General features: G+C 34.9%; 1 protein-coding gene across 3 annotated transcripts in view; it reads left to right on the top strand.

Annotated features, from left to right (window-relative positions):
- The window catches only part of ROBO2 (roundabout guidance receptor 2), a 1625448-nt gene that overhangs the window by 13959 nt on the left and 1589991 nt on the right, over positions 1 to 21498 (top strand). For all 3 annotated transcript variants that reach the window (XM_078058803.1, XM_078058842.1, XM_078058774.1), the window contains one exon: positions 10342 to 10463. In XM_078058803.1, the coding sequence (XP_077914929.1) occupies positions 10355 to 10463 (109 nt within the window). In that variant the 5' untranslated portion in view covers positions 10342 to 10354. The remainder of the gene's footprint in view (positions 1 to 10341; positions 10464 to 21498) is intronic.

Below are 21498 nucleotides of genomic sequence, written 5' to 3' on the forward strand. Positions count from 1 at the left end.
TAAAAACGTCTCTAAATAACTATGTTAAATAAAACTTATGCACTCAAGTAAATTATTACTAAAAGCGTATCTTCTAGGTTTGAGCTGTTTAAAAGTTCTTAAGGTGATTGTAAGGAACAGTATGTTTCAATTTTTTTTTAAAATTTTTTTATTGTTATGTTAATCCCCATACATTACATCATTAGTTTTAGATATAGTGTTCCATGATTCATTGTTTGTGCATAACACCCAGTGCTCCATGCAGAACGTGCCCTCCTCAATACCCATCACCAGGCTAACCCATCCTCCCACCCCCCTCCCCTCTAGAACCCTCAGTTTGTTTTTCAGCGTCCATCGTCTCTCATGGTTCTTCTCCCCCTCCGATTTCCCCCCCTTCATTCTTCCCCTCCTGCTACATTCTTCTTCTTCTTTTTTTCTTTCTTAACATATATTCCATTATTTGTTTCAGAGGTACAGATCTGAGATTCAACAGTCTTGCACAATTCACAGCGCTTACCAGATGTTTCAATTTTTTTTAAGATTTTATTTATTTATTTATTTGACAGAGAGAGACACAGCGAGCGAGAGAGAGCACAAACAGGGGGAGTGGGAGAGGGAGAAGCAGGCTCCCCGCTGAGCAGGGAGCCCAATGTAGGGCTCAATCCCAGGACCCTGGGACCATGACCTGAGCTGAAGGCAGACGCTTAACGACTGAGCCACCCAGGAGCCCCAGTATGTTTCAGTTTATGGTATTTGATTAATCTGATTAAATCTTGGTGGCACATCGAATTCGGCAAAAGTAAGAGTGATAAATCTCAGATCATACTTTGAAATGTCTCCATCAAGCATTTTAAAACAATTTTTAAGTTCACTAATTTGAGTCATTATACTTGGCCCTAGAAGAAGGCCCTTAAAAATGAAGCTCATTTGAACTTGGCAGATATCATATACCAACTTTTTACAGTAACAGTTCCTGTGCCTCATTAGGAAAATTATTATTTCCAGAATCCCAGTGCTTTGACCAGAAATGCATTTATTATTCTAGAACACTTTTATTGAGAAAATAGCCTGATTTCTCATTTAGGTAAGCTCTCTCGGGATTCTAATTTTTGAGTGTAACTAAACTTCAAGGCATTGAAGGCAGCTGGAAGATGGGAATGAAGGGAGGTGACCATCTTTTCTACATTCCATATCAAGGCCCTTTAACGAGCTTAGAACTTCATGGGAACTACTTGGATGTAGCTTATATATTAAAATAATAAGCCCTACATAAATTCATTTAGTTCAGATAATTCCTGCTGAATTAGGAAAGACAAGTGTAAGGGTCTTGTGGAATTGTGAAGTCTAGAAAAAAGTTCTATGTTGACCAATTTACAGTTTAGCAGGATATAAGCCAACTGAAATCAACATAAATGTCACCTGTGAAAGGAATCCAGCCTCTTCAATTATGCACTGAAGATAATTTATCTTAGAGAGGTTAAATAACTAATGCAAGGTCATTTACCCAATTAGTAACTGAGCCAACCAGTGTCAGGCTTATTAACTTCAAGACTATTGCTCACTAAACTACCTCTTCCACATAGAGGTTTGGGCAATCACAATCCAACACTAGCATGTAGCACAAAATTTATGTTGCCGTAGAATACAGAGCACAACAAAGCCTTTTTTTTTTTCCTGTTCTCTTTTCCAAATCCACATGTAAAAAGCGTCCTGTGGAATTTCCGGAATGCCATGATGGTTACATGTAGCAGAGAGATTGATTACTTGGACTTCTGGACTATAGACAATCAGAACTATGGGAAGCAAGGAGCATTCTATATTGATTTAACAAATTCTCATTTTTTTCACTCATTATAGCTTGCCCTGAAGTACAATGCTATATATTTGTCTTGCTTGAAGTCTACAGTTGGAAGATAGTGCAGTGGCTGAAGATCTTTGGCAAATGCACATCTCATAGCCTTTTTTTTTTTTTTTTTTCTAATTTAATGGTTTTTATTTATAAGTTATCTTTGTCAAAGAAAGCAATTCAAAGTGCAAGCTATTTTCGTAGAAAGCAAGTTACATCTATCCAGTAGTATAGACACTATATCTTCCTATTTCTCCTTAAATAGATCTTTTAGTTTAACAAGTATTCATCTTTATAAAAGTTGAACTCTCCTCCAGATGTTATATCTTGACCAGGCATTTAAGAGTTGAACCTCACAGATAGGTGACTTCACTTCCTTTAAAATGCTCTGCCAGCCCTGTATTACTTTTTTGATGCCTTGCTGGTGGTGGGATGACTCAGCTAAGTTGGCTTCCAGAGCTGGACTTTTTTTCTGTTTTCTTGTACTCAGGTTAACTTCCTTTATAAAAAGCCATGTTGTAATTCCTCAAAATGTCCATACTTGAAGATTATGGAATGATTTGTTTACTTTGAATGTCCCTTCAAAATGAGATCTGCAGCTAAATAAGACATGTACACTTTGTGTGTGTGTGTGTGTGTTTTAGTGCACTAATACTGTTTACTGAATAAGACGAAGTAATTGCCCAGTATAAGGAGAAACTTAGAAAGGAATTATCTGGTTTGGGCGATTTTGAGATGTTATGACATGGAATTTATACCTTTGTGTTAAATCTTGATTTTATGTAGTATACTAAGCTACTGGAAATGGTTAAAAGTGATTGTTGCTAAGTTCAACATTGCCTTTTTAATTCTCTTGAAATGAAACTTGGTTGATACCAAAGGATAACTTTCCCTGTCGCCTTCACAAATAGAGACTGGTCTTTTCTTACCCTCCATATGCCTTATGTCCAGAAGTAGTTCTTGTAGTTCATGATAGCTTTCATATTGCTAATTTCTCTCTGTTGCAAGTCTTACTGTTCCTTTGAAACAAAAATGCTTTGAAAATATTGGTCATGTTCTTTATGTCTTGTTGATATCAACAGATCTCCTGGTCACTCTTTTGATTTATTTAAGGCTTTAGATCCTTTTTCAAAATCTTTTTCAGCTAAGTCCTGTTGTCATTTTCAGTGACTTCAACATCCAGATGGAAGGACCATCAAAGTCCCTTCTTCACTCCACTTCTTGACATCCTTATCTCCATTGTTTTTTTTCCTTCCTCCACTTTAGTTACCACTTCATGGTCAAATCTACCTTTTCTTTTTTTTTTTTAAAGATTTTATTTATTTGACAGAGAGAGACACAGTGAGAGAGGGAATACAAACAGGGGGGAGTGGGAGAGGGAGAAGCAGGCTCCCCGCTGAGCAGGGAGCCCGCCCTGATGTGGGACTCAATCCCAGGTTCCTGGGATCATGACCTGAGCCAAAGGCAGATGCTTAACGACTGAGCCACCAGGCGCCGCAAATCTTCCTTTTCTATACCAGTATGTGTACCATCAATATCTTAATGTCAGATATTCCACCATCTGGACATCAGTCCTCTTTTAATTCATTTGCTCAGGTATCCTCATTCCTACAATTCTTTATCTGCATTGACATTCATCCTAGGCCACAGCTTTTGTTGTTCCTTCACAATTCATTTGTACTCTGCTGTCTTCATTTTTCACCGTTTTGAGTTCAGATGTCATGGTTCATCTATAGCCCTCCCTTGCAAATATCCTAAGGTCTATTTCCCTACCAATAATAGAACAATGTGTTTCTATTCCTCTAGTCATGACTACTAAATATTGATATTTCTTTGGGTGTCATCCTAATCTCTGCTCTCTGTACACATACATATTCTCTAAGCTCTAAACACCATTTCTCTATTAAAAAACTGGTAATTTCCAGTTTTAGAGCCTGTCCCAGATTTTACCTCTGAAAGTCCATGCCTCACTTGACAGCAGTGTATGGATACTTCAGAGAAAACATGTCTTAGAAAATGGTACTGCTAACAATTCAGGTAAATAAGCTAGAAGCTTAATGGTCTTTTTTTTGTGTTTTCCCTCTGTATTCTACAAGACCCAATCCAACATTCATTTAAAAAATATTATTTCTAAATATATCTAGAATTTTCCCACTGATTTTTATTTCTTATGTTCAGTCTAGCTAGATTCAGATCTTTTCTTACCTACTCTGTTATCCTGTCTCATCATTAGTCTACCTAATTTTATTCTTAACTCCCTATACTCTATTAGCTACCTAGAAACCAAAGTGATATCTTAAAATGTTTATCAGTTCATATCTCTTCCTACTTTTCCAATGTACTTGGACTTAAAACCAACATTTATGCCATTACCAATATAGCTCTGTATAATATCACATCTTCTTATCTTTTAGTCACATTACATCAGTCTTTTATTCCTGCTTCAGTCCAATGAGATTCATAACTTTTAATTACTTCTGCATGCCAAGATCATCCTCATATCAGGGCCCTTGAAAATTCTGGTTTCATTTCCTAAGAGACTCTTCGCACTGTATGCAAAGCTAGCTCTTATTGTTTTCAGATCACCTGAAAGAAGTGGCTAAAGTCTACTCTATCAGATGTCCCCCCCACACCCTTACTCTGTTTGTCATCCAGTTCTTGGTTTGATTTTGCATATGAACACATTTTGTAATGATTTCTTTTCTTTGTTTAATTAGGTTTCTGCACCTGACTTTCTCTGTAGAATTCAAGCCCTAAGAGTGTAGGGACCCTGGCTTTCTTGTTCATCAATGTAGTTCAGTAACTAGTATAATATCTGACACATATGTGTTGGGTGAATTAATCAGTTTAAGACCACTAGATCCAGTGGTATACATGGATCTATTGGTGTCCATGGAACTATTCACTTCCTGTAGTTTCCAAAGCTAAAAGTCTCCTTATCCTACCTTAATGAGGTCAGGGAATCTAGTCCAGAGATGGTTTATCTTTAAGTCCACTTGAGAGGATATCAGGATATGCAGCAATGGTCATATGCTATTTCAGTAATTCCACGGTATTTAGGAAGATAAATCACTCAGCCTCTCTGGGGAGATTTTAGGCCCCTGTGGTTCCTTTGGGATCTCAAACAATAGGGAGATTAATGCTAAACTTGTTTCAGGACACTTAGTCATATTTATTTAAAATTAGACATAGATGATTAGTCACTATTTAATATCACATTTTTCTGAAAAGTCAGTCTGAATATAAAGCTTTCTATCATTAATATTAGAAAGGCTGGATTTCTATTAAATCTATTTATGTATAATTTTTAAGTGTGATGGTGTAAACCGGCAATTCCTAACTTTATGACTAAAAACTAACCATTTGCAAGATTTATTACAATGTATACTCCAAGGCTTCATCTCCAGAGGTACTGTGTCCACAGTGATATGCAAGACTATACATTTTACCAGATATCTGCCTTATTTCTGAGGCAGAACATTTGTGGACCACACTTTGGGACAGAAATGCATGTTATGTTACATTTTAAGATGTTTGGTTTTTTAAAATGCCAATGGCAAATGATTTATCAGTCTCCCCTGAACTGATGACATAGTATAATTTTAATACATTATAGCTTACAGGAATTTTAGAGATTTTTTTTTCATTTGTCACATATGTAGAGACTGAATCTTAAAGAGATTAATTAATTTGTCAAAGATATCAAACAGGGTCAGCATCTAAGTTTCTTATCACTGTCTGGGCTTTTTATTCTGAAACATGGTGGCCGAGAGTAATATTTTCAGCTTCTAAATTTTATCCTGTTGAAAAATAGAATGAATAAATATAAATGTATTCATGTATTATATCTACACTTAAATTTACACATATTGCAGTATTAATTTGGATTATACAGGACTTTGGCCATCACCATTGCATACAAGATATATTTTGAACTGAGATAGATCCTACCTATAAGAATTTACTAATGTCAAAAAAGGCCCTTTTAAAAATGACTCTGGCACCTAGTCCAAGGACAATATTAAAGTGAGGCTCCAATATATATATCTTAATCTAAGTTATTACTGAATGTAAGTCATGTGATGACTTCTAATGAAAATTTCCCATTGAAAAAATCAATGTTAATAACTGGAACTCGAGAGCTGTAATGGGTTCTATGTTTTTCTGGCTTAGATTGTGTTCCTATAATATGCTGAGAAGAGGAATTGATGACCTGTGAGCTATGGTCACTTCCTGATCCCATTTGATTCTTTGGTCTCTAGTTTTATAAGGGTGATCCAAGAGGTTGCTTTTTAATGGAGAAGTTAAGCAAAAGAAGCAACAACCTGGAGGCTTGTTGGCACTGCCCAGCTCTCTCACTTGAGAAGCACTTCAGCAAAGAGGACTATTGCCAAGAGAGTCTTGCAAGGAAACTTTGTTCCAGAGAAGAGTTTTGTTTTTTTTTTTTTTTTTTAAAGAAGTTGCTATAAAAGCTGACCAGAGCTACTGCCTATGGATGACAATGGAATGACAAGTCTGGGGGCATTACTTATCTGGATTCAGAAATAGATTTCACTTAAGAACAAATTTCATATGTACATACAATCCAGGATGGCTGGTCAGGTCTACTGGCTGGAGTGGAAGAGAACATCTAGAAGATCCACATTAGAAATGGAACTACTGGGAGAGGGCAGAAGATTTTAGAAGTTGCAGAGATAATGCAGGGATGGTCTGTAATGGAAACTTCCACTTGTGTTGATGGTAGGTATTCTACAGCTAGGATCCTTAATTCAGGACTTCCCTCCCTAGTTGGTACCTATAGGTATGAAGCCTCCCTCAGATCAGATGGTATCACTGTGGGCATCATCTGACAGAGGAGCATCCTGTAAATATACTGTGGAACCTCAGTACTCTATGACACGGTCTCATAGTGCTGTTTGCTCCAAAATCCTTGCACAACCCAACTAATTTTGGTATTATGTATAACAAGAAATAACATGCAATACATTCTCAACATCTTTTTTTTTTTCCCTTTGGTGACGTTCAACATTAAGATAGTCAGGTGAACACTGTTGAGTCAAGGTGTTTTATATAGTCATTATCAATCTGACGTCTTAAGGTCTTCTCTGCTTAGGGAATATCAAATCTATTTTATGACAGAAAAGCACAATGGACTCAATTATCCATGTGTTAGGACTTATTCCAGTCTTTAAAGAATAAGTAACAAGTAAAAGTACTTAAAGCCAACATTCCTCATCTACTTTATATTGTCAAATGCATGAAAAGAGTGTTAAAAAAAAGATTTAGAGAATTCCATGGCATGTCTTTATGGTAAATGTTACTTTATTTTCTGGTTCATCTAGCATACTTTTTAAAAGTTATTTTGTTTTTCTTTCACAAAAATGGAAAAACATATTGATTTTACATTATGTGAGCACTTTATATAAAAGTTTCATAAAAGTTATGATTTTTGTATTTATAGAATGACAGGAACAGTATATAGATAACACATCATAGTAACTTGGCATTTATAAAATATTAGTTTTCTATGAACATCAAATCAGAGAGGAAGGTTTCATTTTTTGTTATAATAACAATTTGAATGCCATCTGCTCTTTCAAATTTTATTTAAATATATAGTGTAACTGGTGTTTTATATGCTAAGCCTTTCTGAAGAGTGTTTTTAGATTTTTCAAATACTGCCTCAATTCTATATAGAATGTATATTTAAAAAAAGGCACCATTTAAATTGAGTACTGTGTGTAGACTAGCAGAGGTTCAGGAAATATTAAATAAATATAAATTTGCCAAAGCAATCCATTGAAGGGTGATGTAAATCTGAATTTTGACATTGCTGGTACCAGATAAAAATGGTTATGCAGTGGGGCGCCTGGGTGGCTCAGTCAGTTAAGCATCTGCCTTCGGCTCAGGTCATGATCCCAGAGTCCTGGGATGGAGCCCTGAGTTGGGCTGCCTGCTCCTCAGGGAGCCTGCTTCCCCCTCTCCTTCTGCTGCTCCCTCTGCTTGTGCGCTCTCTCTCGCTCACTCTCAAATAAATAAATAAAATCTTAAAAAATGGTTATGAAGTGATTAGAAGGGGACAAAGATCTTCAAATTCGTGGTTAAAAGAATGTGTACATGTATCACACAAGCACACACATACCCCACTAAGGTTGGCCTTTGGCAACAATCTCCTACCCTGCTCCCTAAACAAATAACCAGGCATAACCTCTGCTCTTCTTTTTTTTTTTCTTAAAAGATTTATTCATTTATTCATTTATTTGAGGAAGAATGAGAGTACGAGCAGGGTGAGGGGCAGAGGGAGAAGCAGGCTCTCTGATGAGCAGGGAGCCCGATGCAGGGTAGATCCCTGGACTCTGGGATCATGACCTGAGCCGAAGGCAGATGCTTAACCGGTTGAGCCACCCAGGAGCTCCTTTGCTCTTTTAAAATATTACTCATCTTATTCTTCAGTGTAAAATTATCAGTAATGTTAATGTGTGTTGGCAGGGGCTTGAGATTTGCCCTGGACACCCCATATTTCTCTGGAAAGGGTTGATTCTTTTAGAGATTAACTGTGACCATTCAATTGATTTTAATGGTTCTAATGATTTTCAATTTGAAGATGTTTATTTGGAATGAATATGTGAGGTTCAATATGCAGGAGATCTTCTTCTTTCTCAGTATCCTTTTTGGGATGATTGCTGGACTGTAGTTATATCTAGGGCTACATTTCTGCTTAGTAATCCATTGTTAAGAGAATAGGCTCTGAGGTCACTCGGTTTTGGCTCAAATCATAACAATGGTGGCTACAAATCGTATGGATTGAGAATTGTGTGGCTTTTCTCTAAGCCTCTGTTTTCTTAGCTATGAAATGGTGATTTTTAAATTGCTTTGTTCATAGGGTTTCTATATGAACTGAATGAGACAAGAAATATAAGGCATTTAGCAGAGTAAAATAATGTAGAATTTTAAAAATTTTCAAGAAATATTAGTGCTAATACTGTCATCTTGTGTCATCATTGTATTATTACACTTGAGCGTGGAGATGTCATTGCAACCTTCTTGGACTGTTTGCTCGTTTATAATTAGAGCAGGATGAGTTTGGGGTGCCTAGGTGGGCAAGTACTTAAATGAGTAATTAAGTCCTCTTTCTTAATGTGGGAGAAAGGGAGAAGGAAAAGTTCTGGATGCCTAGATTGGCTTCCAAGTTTGCTAGAATTATGATTATGTAGCATTTTGAATACAGGGCTTATTCTGGAAATCATTAAATTTACTTTCCTTAGCTCCATATTTTGTCAATTGTGGAAAAATTGGGATTTGGGGTAATCTTTGAGTGAAGTTTCCTCTTGATAACTATTTATTTATTTTAATGTATTTATGGTGGGCAGAGGTGGTGGGCAGAGGGAGAGGAAGAGAGAATCTCGAGCAGACTCCCCGCTTAGCAGGGAGCCCAACACAGGGCTTGATCCCAGGACCCTGAGATCATGACCTGAGCTGAGATCAAGTCAGATGCTCAACTGATTGAGCCACCCAGACGCCCCTCTTGATAGCTATTTAAATTGCAATCTTGTAATTTCCTAATTTGGGCAATGGAGGTGTTTACCATTTTTATGCAGCATTACGTTGAAGTACATATTTATGCATATACAAAAATAAACAATTTTAGCAATTTACTTTTACATATAAAATATATATTATTATAGTATTGAACCTGTCATTCTGCAACTTGCTATTTTTGCTCACCTTTTAAATTTTGACATTTATCCATGTTGGTACATGTGGCTTAAGTTTATTCATTTTAGCTACTATATATCGTTCAATTATATGAATAAATAACATCTATTTGGTGGACATTTAAGTATTTTAATTTTTCATTATTAACATCAGTGTCAAAGCAAGCATTCAAATATATTTTATATGTGAGATATCATATTTTATCTCTGTGTGTATATACATATATCTGATACTGGAATTGCAAATGTTTAGTGATTTCTATATATTCTCAATTTTAAGTATACAAGATTAGTTTTTGTACATGATAAATCTATGTAAAGTTACTGATATAACTAGAATATAATTAAATTCAAAAATATTTTATGAAATACTTAGCTTAAACTTACATAAATGTGTTGAAAATTCATTTTTGTATGTGTCCATAGAGATGACGTGTATCAATTTACCTCAACAAGTTATAACTAGTGCCCATGTACAATTTTTTGCCTGACTGATTTCCAGTAGATATTTTGGTAATACTTTTTAAATATTCACAGGTTTTATGGCCTATTTTGCAGGCTGCTATTGAAAAATATCATTCGGATGAATGTTTGGTATATGAGGTTAAAGATGAGTGAGGTTTCATGTTAATCATCATTGTGAGAATCCCAAAGAGAGGCATGACTTTCAAATATATCTCCTTGTAAGAAGGATAATTTTTAAATACACATTGCATATTAGATATGGGATTTGAGTGTTAATACTTTTTTTTAAGGTTTTAATTTACTGTACTTTTCATGCCTACCCCACTGATTACGCAGAGTTTAAAATGCAATGGCCAGAAGACAAGGAAGTGTTACTAGAAGAATGTGGACATGGACTCCGGAATTGCTAATGATGACTGTGATCCTTTGGGGTCAGCAAGGGAATGGACAAGGCCAAGGTAGGTGCAGGCATGTTTTAGTATTTTGAGGGCTGGATATGAGTTTCACTTTACTTTGAAATTATGTGGATCTTTATTTTTATTTTTTATGTGGATCTTTAGTCTGATGTTTTAAGCTATTTGTTTCAGTCTTTCTCCAAGGTTTTTGTTAAAGTGTATTATACTTCCAAATTAGTTAAGTTGAGCTAGAATTAGGTGTGAGTTGGTGTATCAGATTTGAAGTCACTGCTTCAAAATTGGCTTCACTCTGTTGTGGTAGATGCTAGAGATACAGATATGTTTGTATGTGTGTGTGTAATTTTACAAGAACATATTACTTGAAGGTTTTATATTTTTGAAGAGAAGCTTTTGGATCCCTGTTTTATTCCTTGAGTAGTTTTTATTTTAATTTTTTAAATTTCAAGAACATATTGTCTAAAGGGTGCGATGTTCTTCAGAAATTAAGTGAAAAATTTGACGTTTCTCATTCTCTGCCAAGTGTGTTTGGAGGAAATTAATGGTAGACCTGAGTTGCAAGGTTGTGGTGTCCTGGAGTCTCATTTGCAGAGTAGGAAAGGACCAGAGACTTTGTAGTAAGGTTTTTCAGTGTACTGATTTGATCAATAGCTGGATGGAGTGGTTTATGCCAAAGCTAGTATCAATGAAATGTGTTTTGCGAAAAGTATTGTATTATTTTTGGAGGTGTGTTGCCTTTTCAGGTACAAATTGCTATTTAATGTTTTATATGAAAAAAGTGCTGACCCATGGCATTTTATTTTTCCTTTGGAGGATAATCCATTTTGACATTGTTTCTGCTTTTTCAAGAGTTGAAAACTATGAACAGGAAAGGTATACGGGCAGGTACATTACTCTAGATGGAACTGAGAGTGTATAGTGGTGCTATATAATTGTGATAGAGTTGTTGAGCTTTTGCTAGTCCTTTGGTTTCCAAAATAGCCAATAAATATTGTGTATATTAAAGTAAACTTAGTAACTCTTTTGAAAAGATGGTTCAAAAAGAACATGGTTTGCTCACCATACGTAATTTTGTTTAATGAATTTTTGAAGTGAAATAGGATGATGTTTTTCAAAAACAAAACTGCATGTATCTTTCTGTGATAATATATATATACACACACACACACACACACATATATGCAGATAACAGATTTTAATGATGAAATAGCCTTTGATTTTTAAAGTTTTTCTTTCATGCCATTAAGAATTTATATTAGCATATAATTGAATTCTCATTTCATTTTTCTTTTTTGATAAAAATAACGGAAGGAAATCATATTTAATACATAGTATTTTTTTCACCAAAGATCTAAAACAAGAATCTGTAGGCAGCAGCTACATCACATTTCTGTTGGCTAAAAGAGTTGTTTATTCCTCTGGCAATATGTCAGATCACTAAAATGCAGCAGGACAACTGTTTTTCTGCAATAGTGATCCAACAGTACATTTAGTATTACACAAGATTGCCAAAACCCTTTCTGAGGCCATCATTTCCAGGGATTATGGCTTTTCTTAATGGGTAATAGTTTATTGGATATTTAAAATGTTAGAGGAAAAATAAATATCATCTCTTTGATTTGCCCAAGCCCTTTATTCTTTCTTCAATATTGATTGCTTGGATATTCTTTTCTTTGATAGTGACCAACATTTGTAAAGAACATTCCCTGAAATCAATTCCATGCTTAGCTATAGTGAAGCCTATGATGGTAAAGGCAAGTTAAGTAATTTAGTTTCTTTTTAAAAGAATAAATTAAAATAGACAGTGATTCAAGGGACAAAACAACTTAATAGAAAGCATAATGGAATGCTTTAATTTTATGATTAAGGGAATTTTTGCTTCCTTTAGGTAGCTAGATTGAATGAAGGGTTTCATAGGCATGATATGCAAATCTAATAATTTCAAGTACAACCCAAACAGCATATTATCATTTAGATCAATAATCCTCATTAAATATTAATTTTTTCACCTTTGGGCATTCAATTAAGCAGAATTTAATGATAAAAGTTTTAAAATGAAAACTTTATATTACTACATATCTTTTTAAATAAAAATTTCATGGTACTTTACTATTTGTAGGAAAATAATACATTAAAATACATAAATGAAGTTTTCTTTACATTGTTTATAGCTTTGTCTTAAACTTTGATTACTGGGACTTCCAAAGTCCAGAGTTGTACTTATGTATCAATGTGTATGACTCTTATAGCAAATATGCATGCAAAATGTAATGAAATTATTTTTACCTAAAGTTAAATTTTTTAGGGATGATAGCAAAGCTAAATTGTATTTTTTATATAAGCTCTCCATATTTATCAGTAGATTATATGCTAATTATTTGTAAGTCATTGGGAAATCTGGATGTTCTTCCTCATAAAAACCATGTTAGAAATAGTAATCAAGTTGTGGGAACGGAAGGCAAAAATCTACATATTGTAGAATGTACCTAAAGCGTCATACTCAGTATTAATTCACCTATGTGCAACCACCACTTACAACAAACATGTTATAGGAAATGCATCCTGAATTCTAAGAAAAAATGCTGGCTGATGATCTCTCTAGGGGCATGGGGCATCATGGTCAAATAAGAAGAAAGGAACGGACAGTGGGCTGCAATCAGGTAGATGCCCCTTGTCAATTTTTTATATCACTCAAGAAAAGCATCTGCTTGAGTAATCTGTTTTCCTGACTTCTGACTTATGGAATGATAGATACATATCCTTAGAATAGCATTCCTGACTTGGACGCTGCCCATTTCTATGCTGCTTAGGTGGTTTGCACATTAGAAACTACCAACTAAATGAAAATAAAGCCAATCCTTTTTTTTTTTTTTTAATAAAGCCAATCCTTAAGATAAAGTGGAATATATATGATTTTTAAAAAGAAAATATTTATTATGCAAATAAAGCAAGTAACATAATTGTTCAGTTGTTAAACTGTATTACCTTGGAATCATATTTAATTATACTAAGTCAGTCACCTGTGTTTTGTGTTTGTCACACATCTATTTTTTTTTTTTTCTATAGAGATAAGAAAAAAAACTTTTAAAGGATGGATGGGTAGATGGGTGGGTGGAAAGATAGATAAAGAATTCTCTCTCCATCTCTATTTCATTCTCTCTCTCCTTTGAAATCTTTTCCCAGTGTGGCCCAAAAGCTTTATTTTTGTTTCCCTCATTTTTTGTTTCATTCAAGAAATTTAAGTGATTGTGTAATTCTGTCAGTAAATGAAGATAGTATACAACTTTGAGTGAAGGTTTATAGCTACAGCTTTTCAATTATAATTTCTCAGATCGTGTGATCTATGAATTTTAATATCTTGGTATCATTACTAGTGAGAAATAATCACCTCAAAGGACTTCAATGCCACCCAGAGTTTATGTTTTTCCAGGTTGCTTGGGTAAATCGTTTTCATCTTATAACTGAATATTGTTTTAAGAGAGGTGTGCTCAAACATTTGGCAGTCAATATTGAATGATGATTATTTGTGTATCCCAGGAGACCTGACCTTAAAATATCAAGCTAAGTAGTGGTGAAATTGAACTCTACTATCTAATAGAAGTCTTAATGTTTCTGGCATTCCTTATCAAATGTAAAGAATTTTCCTTTGTGCTAGTTACCAATATGTATGTGTATAAGGTGGTCTGTAGCAGGATTATTTATGTCCAGTTTTAGTGTTTTAAACTTCTTTGTATAAATGCAAATATCCAATACTTAAAACTCCCATAAATATCCACCCCAACAGCATTTAAATTCTAACAATAATTCCTAAGAGCTTCTTAAACTAACAGCAACAACAAAAAGCTAGCCATTCTTAGACGTTATATGCAATACACCATTTCCGTAGCTTAAAAAATTCATGTTATATGGTAAACAGAAAGTAGTGGTTTAAGAACACAGTGGATTTACTTTAAAGAAGATAACATTTATTAAGATCTTGCCCTCAGAATTTGGATTTTTGAGAATCCATGCATTTCAAATTCTTTCCAGACATCTGAAGGCTATATTCTTAAAAGAAGTCAGTGCATGCTTTTTTATGCAACCTGCATGGAAGCCCATGACATAAGGGAGGTGATGTCATAAATCTCTAATTATAGAGACTTGCTTTGGAATGCTCTCTTAAAAACATTTTTTTTTTTTCCCACAGAAAGGGATTTCTCTTCACAACTTAGATTAGAGATTAGATGGTTTAAAATGAAATCACTGCATTTTGTTTTAGTGTTTAAGCTGTCTTCCTGATCATCAAAGCCATTGCCATAGAAAAAAAGGCTAGTTGTAAAATATTCCATTTTTATGGGGTAAGAACATGGTAATTGATATCACTTTCTACTGAAATTATATAGTATCATCTGATCTTTGGGTGGCATTCATTCACAATATTTTAAAAAGTATTCTCACTGGGCAGCAAATTTCCCATTTATTTTATTTAATTTGTTTTTTAAGGAAAATCATTTTAATGAAAGTTCTCTTACCTCTAAAAATTGAATTTATTTAGGAAAAATATTTTAAACACTGTTCCTAGTGATCTTAGCATTTTCTTTTTTTATTGATTCTTTAATGTTCTGTTTTTACATATTTGGAGACTGGAGACTTGGTTTAGAACTAAAATTTCATTTGGAAATTTTTGTTGTGTTTGGAATTTGTTATGGAATTTGACTTCAAGAAGATATAAGTTTATTAGACATTATCTTCTATGGGATATGCTAGCCACATCTCTCTTAATATATATATTAAAATTAGAATAAAGAGGCCATAATAGCTGAAGAGATAGAAAAAGGAATAGAAGTGGTGTAAGTAGGGGGAAAAAAGAGAAGTGATAGGAGCAGGTATGAGAAATATATAAACTAGGGTATTCTGACACATGCTAATAATAATAAAATATAATGTAAATTAAAAAAATCAATCTGTGAAATTTTTATTAGGACTTTAACTACCAAAAAATAGAGTGGAGAGTGGCTGAGGGAGCTGGTTCCTTCTCCAAGCAGGCACTTAGCCTACTCCACTTAACTTTGTAGTCAGCCTCATAGCCATCTCATGGTATGAAGTGTTAACATTGTGCTTTTAATGCAACTTAAGTTTTTTGTGCACAAACTAAAGAACAAACAAACTAAAGAGCCTAGACACTGGAGTCAAGAAATTCAGAATAGTCAGATGGGTGAGACGTATGTCCTGGTCTTCCACAGAAATTACTGCTTACTCTTAATTCTTTTTGTTTCTTTCACTTCTTCAACCTATAATGCCGTACAAACCTCAGCATAAAGACACCCTTGAGAATCACTTCTCTGTCACTTACTATGTTTCCGTTAAAAAGCTCATGAATTACACATGATTTTCTAAGTTGCCAACTTAGATTTCAGGAGACTTCAAAAAATATTAATCTGGCACCTTTCCATTATGAAGGCTGTACACACTGTTCACAAGCTCGGGCTTGTCTTTAAGGGACATGTGCCTCATCCAACAACTTTCTTCCCTAAATCATCAAAATCTTGTCTCAAAGGCTTTTTCTCAAAAGTTAGGAAGCACTGAGATTTCTATTTGGTCATGTCACATGGTGATCTGTTTATCAACTATAGCTTTATCAAAGCATAAACTATTTTTGGTTTTTATAGTTAATTGTGTGTGACAGAATAATTGGGATGCAATGTATATTATGCTTTTGTTCTTACGATAATTTTTTTAACTTATTTTTCCTGTAGTAACTTCTGATGCTCCTTTGTTAGCTCTTCCTTTCTCTTTTTTCTTCAGCTGGCTATCTTCCTTTTGTCCCTTAACTCAGATGTCCCCTGCTATGTCTCTGCACAGATTCCACATTATTATTTTGATGTTGTTTTCTGTAGTTTTCAAAGGTCACCATACACAACCCTATCAATATTTCTCAATATGCGCTGTAATTGTTCATTTGTGTCTTTTCCTTATTTCTGTGCTCCTTGATGGCTCAAACTATATATTCATCTACTCAACAAAAGTTTATAAAATTTTTACCTTGAGGCAGGAACTATTCTGGATGCTAGCGATAAAGTAGTTAAGAAAATTGACAAACAGTCCTGCCATCATGGAGCTTGTGTTCTAATTGGGGGAGACCGATGACAGACAATGAGCAACATATATATGTAAAGAATGGCAGGGTTGATGGTGAAAAATAATGCTGTAATGGGGAACAGAGAATTCTAAGATGACAGATTTTAATTGGATAGTCTGGAATGACCTCACAGAGAAGATGGCAATTGAAAGCCCAAGGTAGTTAGGGCCTAAGCCACACAGAGACTTGGGGCAAGACCGTTCCTTGCAGGGTATAGTTAGTGGGTAAATCTTGAGCAAGATCATGCCTAGTGTTTGGAGGAACAGCCAAGAAACTAATGTGGCTGGAGCAAAGCACATGTGGCAGTAGGGGGTGGTGGTAGAAGATCTGAGAGATAACAGAACAGAAAGGAAGGGATGGAGACTACGTAGAGTCTTACTTGCTATTTTAATGACTTTGGCTTTTGTTTAGAGTGAACTGGGAAGCTATTGAAGGATTTTGAGATTTCTTTTTGGTAATTCATTTTGAGTTTTCGGATTATACAATGGCCACTACTTGGGACTCAGTAATTTTGCTTTATTGCTCTTGCAGTTAACTACAAACTAGTGTATTAAAGTAATGTTAAGTTCTAATTTAAATTGATTAAACAAGCTTTTATCTCTTTCTCTTTTCCATTACTGAGTATCTTGTTTTTAATTAATTTAAAAGCTTTCTACAATAGTGAGCCAATGAAAATTTAGTATAATGTGTAACATATTCTTCATTAGATTTAGGTACTTAATTGAAGATGCTAATTAGAAAAGACATTTGTTCTGTTGGAAAATGTTGCTAAAACTGCTTCTGAATTATTATCACATACATTGATACCATATTAAATTGTGTTTCTAGAACCTAAATGTAGACAGTGGTAATAAGTTAATAGCTCTAAGTAGATGTCTTTCATCTCTGTGGTCAAGGATGCTTGAAAGTAGAAAAACTTACTGGCTTCAAATCTGGGAACAAGGAATAACCCAAAGTGCTTTTGTTTGTTTGTTTCTTGGTGGAATTTTCTTCCTGGTAAGGATGTATCTTTTTATACTAAACAACATTGACTGTATTCTGTCTTAAGTCTTTTTTGCCAAAATAGTGTGTGTGTGTGTGTGTGTGTGGTTTTTTTTTTGAGGAAATTACGCTCTCACAATATAATGGAGAAATTCTGAGGACACAGAATGATTTAAACTTTAAAGATGAGTAGAAAGCCAGAAGAGAGATAAGGAGGGAGAAAAATACACAGAGGGAGAAGAGAAATAGTGTAACAAAAATTAGTCAAACGGATTAGCATATGCATAGTAGTCAACAAGGTAATCAGAATAGAGTACCTACTACATGCCAGACACTGGGGATATAGCAATGAAAGCAGAGACCCAACTGGTTATAATGTAGTAGAAAGGGATAGAGGAGGAAGGCACCCAAATACATAACCAAATCAATGCTATGAAGGGGTATGAAGTGTACTACTATGAAGAAGATTAAATGTGATAGTATAGTTGAGTATAACAGGCATGTGGAGAGGCAGTGATCCAACTATGGGGAGGTCAGAGAATTTTCTTTGAGGAGTTGATGTTTCAGTTGAGATTGGAATGAAAATACAAAGTCAGGTCCTTCGAAGATCCCAGGTGTCCCAATCAGAAGGAATAGCAAATATAAAGGTTCTGAAATAGAAATCAGCTTGATATTTTTGGGGAGTGCAGGCCAGTTTGGTGGAATAAAGGAAAGGCATGGGAGAGACATGAGATCAGGGGATATAAGGGATCAGATTAGTTAAGATTTTGCAGTCAATGTTTAGATAGAAAACAAATCAATTGAAAGATTTAAGATACAGATGTGATATGATTAGATTTACTCTTACACAGTTCCTTCCACCTGCAGTGTGAAGGGTATACTACTAGTGAGGGATACAGTGGTGGGGGAAGAGGGATTATTCAGTTGACTATTTCACTTGTTCAGATGAAGGATGATGATGGTTGGGACTGTGACTGCAGCAATAAAGTTGCTAAAGTTGTAGCAATGAAGTTGTAAAAGTGGTTGAAATTAGAAGTTGTTTGGAAGATAGACCTGATGGGATTTACTGATCAAGAATCACATCAAGTGTTTAGATTTAGGGACATGGTTATAGTCTTTTATTGAGGTGGGGAAGGTGTGATGACATGGGATAGATTCTAAGTGCCAGAGTTGTGTAGTTAGATACATGTGTGTTATTGGCTTTACTTTTCTCCCCCTACATTAAATTGAGATGCCTATTAGAATTCAAGTGGATATATCAAGTAGGCAACAAGAAGATGACTTGGCTGGAGATTTGAGTATAAAAATCATAGGCCTGTAGATCATGTTTCAAGTCACGTATCTAGGTCAGACATTGATAAACTACAGCCCATGCACCAAATCTGTTCTGCTGCCTGATTTTGCGTGAGCTATAAATATTTTTTCACATTTTTAAGTGTAAAGTATAAAATATACAAAAGACTATCTTGTGACAAGGACAGTTGCCCAAATTTTCCTCTTGGCCCACAAAGCCTACATTGTTTACTCTCTGGTTCTTTACAAAACATTTCACTGATCCTCGGTCTAGATGGAACTGTTGGAAGAGTATTGATACGCAAGAGGGCATAATTGTGGAAATTAAAATTGTGCCAACTACAGTGCACAGAGTGAAAAATTTAAGTCTGGGCATAATAGATGATAAGACTTTAAAACAACAATTTCATTATCAGCATGATCAGTGAAAACTTTTGCGGTAAAAAGAAAATATTGTCATCAGACAATTCATTCGATCACATAGGAGGTGTTCTGTGTTTGAAGAACTGAGAGAAATCTAATACAGTTTGATCAAAGAAAGCAAATGGGAGGATGACATTAGATCTGTCTGGAGATTTAGGGCAGGGCCAAATACTTCAGTCTGTTTAAAGTGATCTTTAGAGAAAGAGGAAGTCATTAAAGCATTCTGGAGCAAATCATAGATACGGAAGGAGATCACTCTGGCTTTATGCGCAGCCAGATTGAAAGAAAGCCAATATGGATGAGGAATTAACATTGTCATTGGTATTAGTGAAGTGAAGACCCCAGGTGACCTTGGCAAAGGGAAATTTGTACAAAATCCATATTGGAATGGGCTTAAACAGTGAATGGGATCAAGACCCAGGTGTATGTTTAGTGAAATTTATTAATCCTCTCACTGTGTAAAATATGTAGGTGGTCAAGATAAGGAACTTCAGTGTTTTTTGTTTTGTGTTTTCTAATTCAGATTTGTGAATTCAACTCCTGAAGATTTTGGTTTAATAAATATAGAGAAAGGTCAGAAGTTTCCTTTTTTTTAAACTCTCCTAATGAGTAGAACGCTAATGATGACTCTAAGGATACTGAATACTTTTCTGACACTTTGTTTTTTACACCTTCATTATTTATGCCCATCCAGGAGGTTTTGCCCTAGCCCCATGCAAATCCATAATTCAGTGCAGCTAAAACGTGTCCTTCCATCTGCACTTTCCATGGAGGATGGCTTCCCCTGCTTTGAGCTTCCCTGTAGCAGCCACATTGTATGATAATTACTCCACTGATCTCTCACCCTCCTAGTGTGTGGCCTTTCCACGAGGCCTGAAATTTCATACTGTTCTTCTGTGATGTAATAATATTTATACTCAAATAATTAAACAAGTTCTTCTGTTTTGAAAATAACATGTCTTCTAATTTGAATCTCCCTTTTTTCACTCTACTGCTTAGCTACTAAGTTATTTTATGAAAATAAATTTTAACTGTCTACAGTCACTTTCAAATCTAACTCTTACCAGTAGAAGATTAATGTGTGGTCATCATCTATAAGGATATTTCTTTCCATATAGTATTTATAGCCTTTATTATTGTTTTTAAAATGACTAATGTTTAGTTTGGAATAATTCACCATGAGGACTGGGATGAGGGATAACTTATGCAGTGATAATCTCTTTGAATTTTTATATTTAAAATACCATTTATCAAAAGAGAAAGCCAAGTGTTATATTTTTTCTTCCACTTGACTTACTGAATTGATTTCACGTTATATTTTTCAGTATGAGCATGCTCACTTATTTTGGCTGAAATAATAATACTATCTTGGAATCCTTTTTTTCCTTAATGCCTATGTGCCACTCTCCATTTCTGTTCATTCCTTATTTCTCTTTATTTGGTACGTTTGTACTTTGGGGATTCTTCTGTTTGGGGTTTTGTTGGTTTATAGGAACTGCTACTTTTCTTGGAAATAAATAGATGTTCTTTTCCATTTTGTTTGTGAATTTGTCTTAGAAGCATTTTGTATGTACCTTTTGCCCGTAGCTCCTCAGAGGGCCCCTTTGAGGATACTGATTTAATATGTCACCTGATATAAAGCTTCAAAGACATGATGCCTACTGACTTTTGCTTTGACATAGATTGAAATGTTCACTCAACAATGACTGATGGAAAGTTTTTCTTTTCTCCCCTTAAATATTACATAACCTTAAGAACAAACAAATGGAAATGAAGATTTAGTTTTTGGTGTCCTTGGTAGAAGTGGTCCCTTTCTCAATGAAACAGGTTTTGTTATCCAACTCTGTGTGTCAGTGTTGAACACACAGGGTGCTATGTGAGCACATGCTCACAGGACTGGAAGACGATGCTGTGACAAACCACTGGAAAAAATGAATTCTGTTTTTTTCTTCACATTCCAGAGCTAATTATTCTGAAAGCTCTTTCAATTCATTATAAATTATAGTTGTTGTTGTTATAGTTGTTATTAGAGTTGAACTTTCATTCATTTGTGATATGAACTTACTGTACAGTGTGTTCTTTTTTTTTTTTAAAGATTTTATTTATTTATTTGACAGAGACACAGCGAGAGAGGGAACACAAGCAGGGGGAGTGGGAGAGGGAAAAGCAGGCTTCCTGCGGAGCAGGGAACCCGATGTGGGGCTCGATCCTGGGACCCTGGGATCATGACCTGAGCTGAAGGCAGACACTTAATGACTGAGCCAC

Source organism: Halichoerus grypus, chromosome 1, assembly GCF_964656455.1.
Source record: "Halichoerus grypus chromosome 1, mHalGry1.hap1.1, whole genome shotgun sequence".
NCBI lineage: Eukaryota > Metazoa > Chordata > Mammalia > Carnivora > Phocidae > Halichoerus > Halichoerus grypus.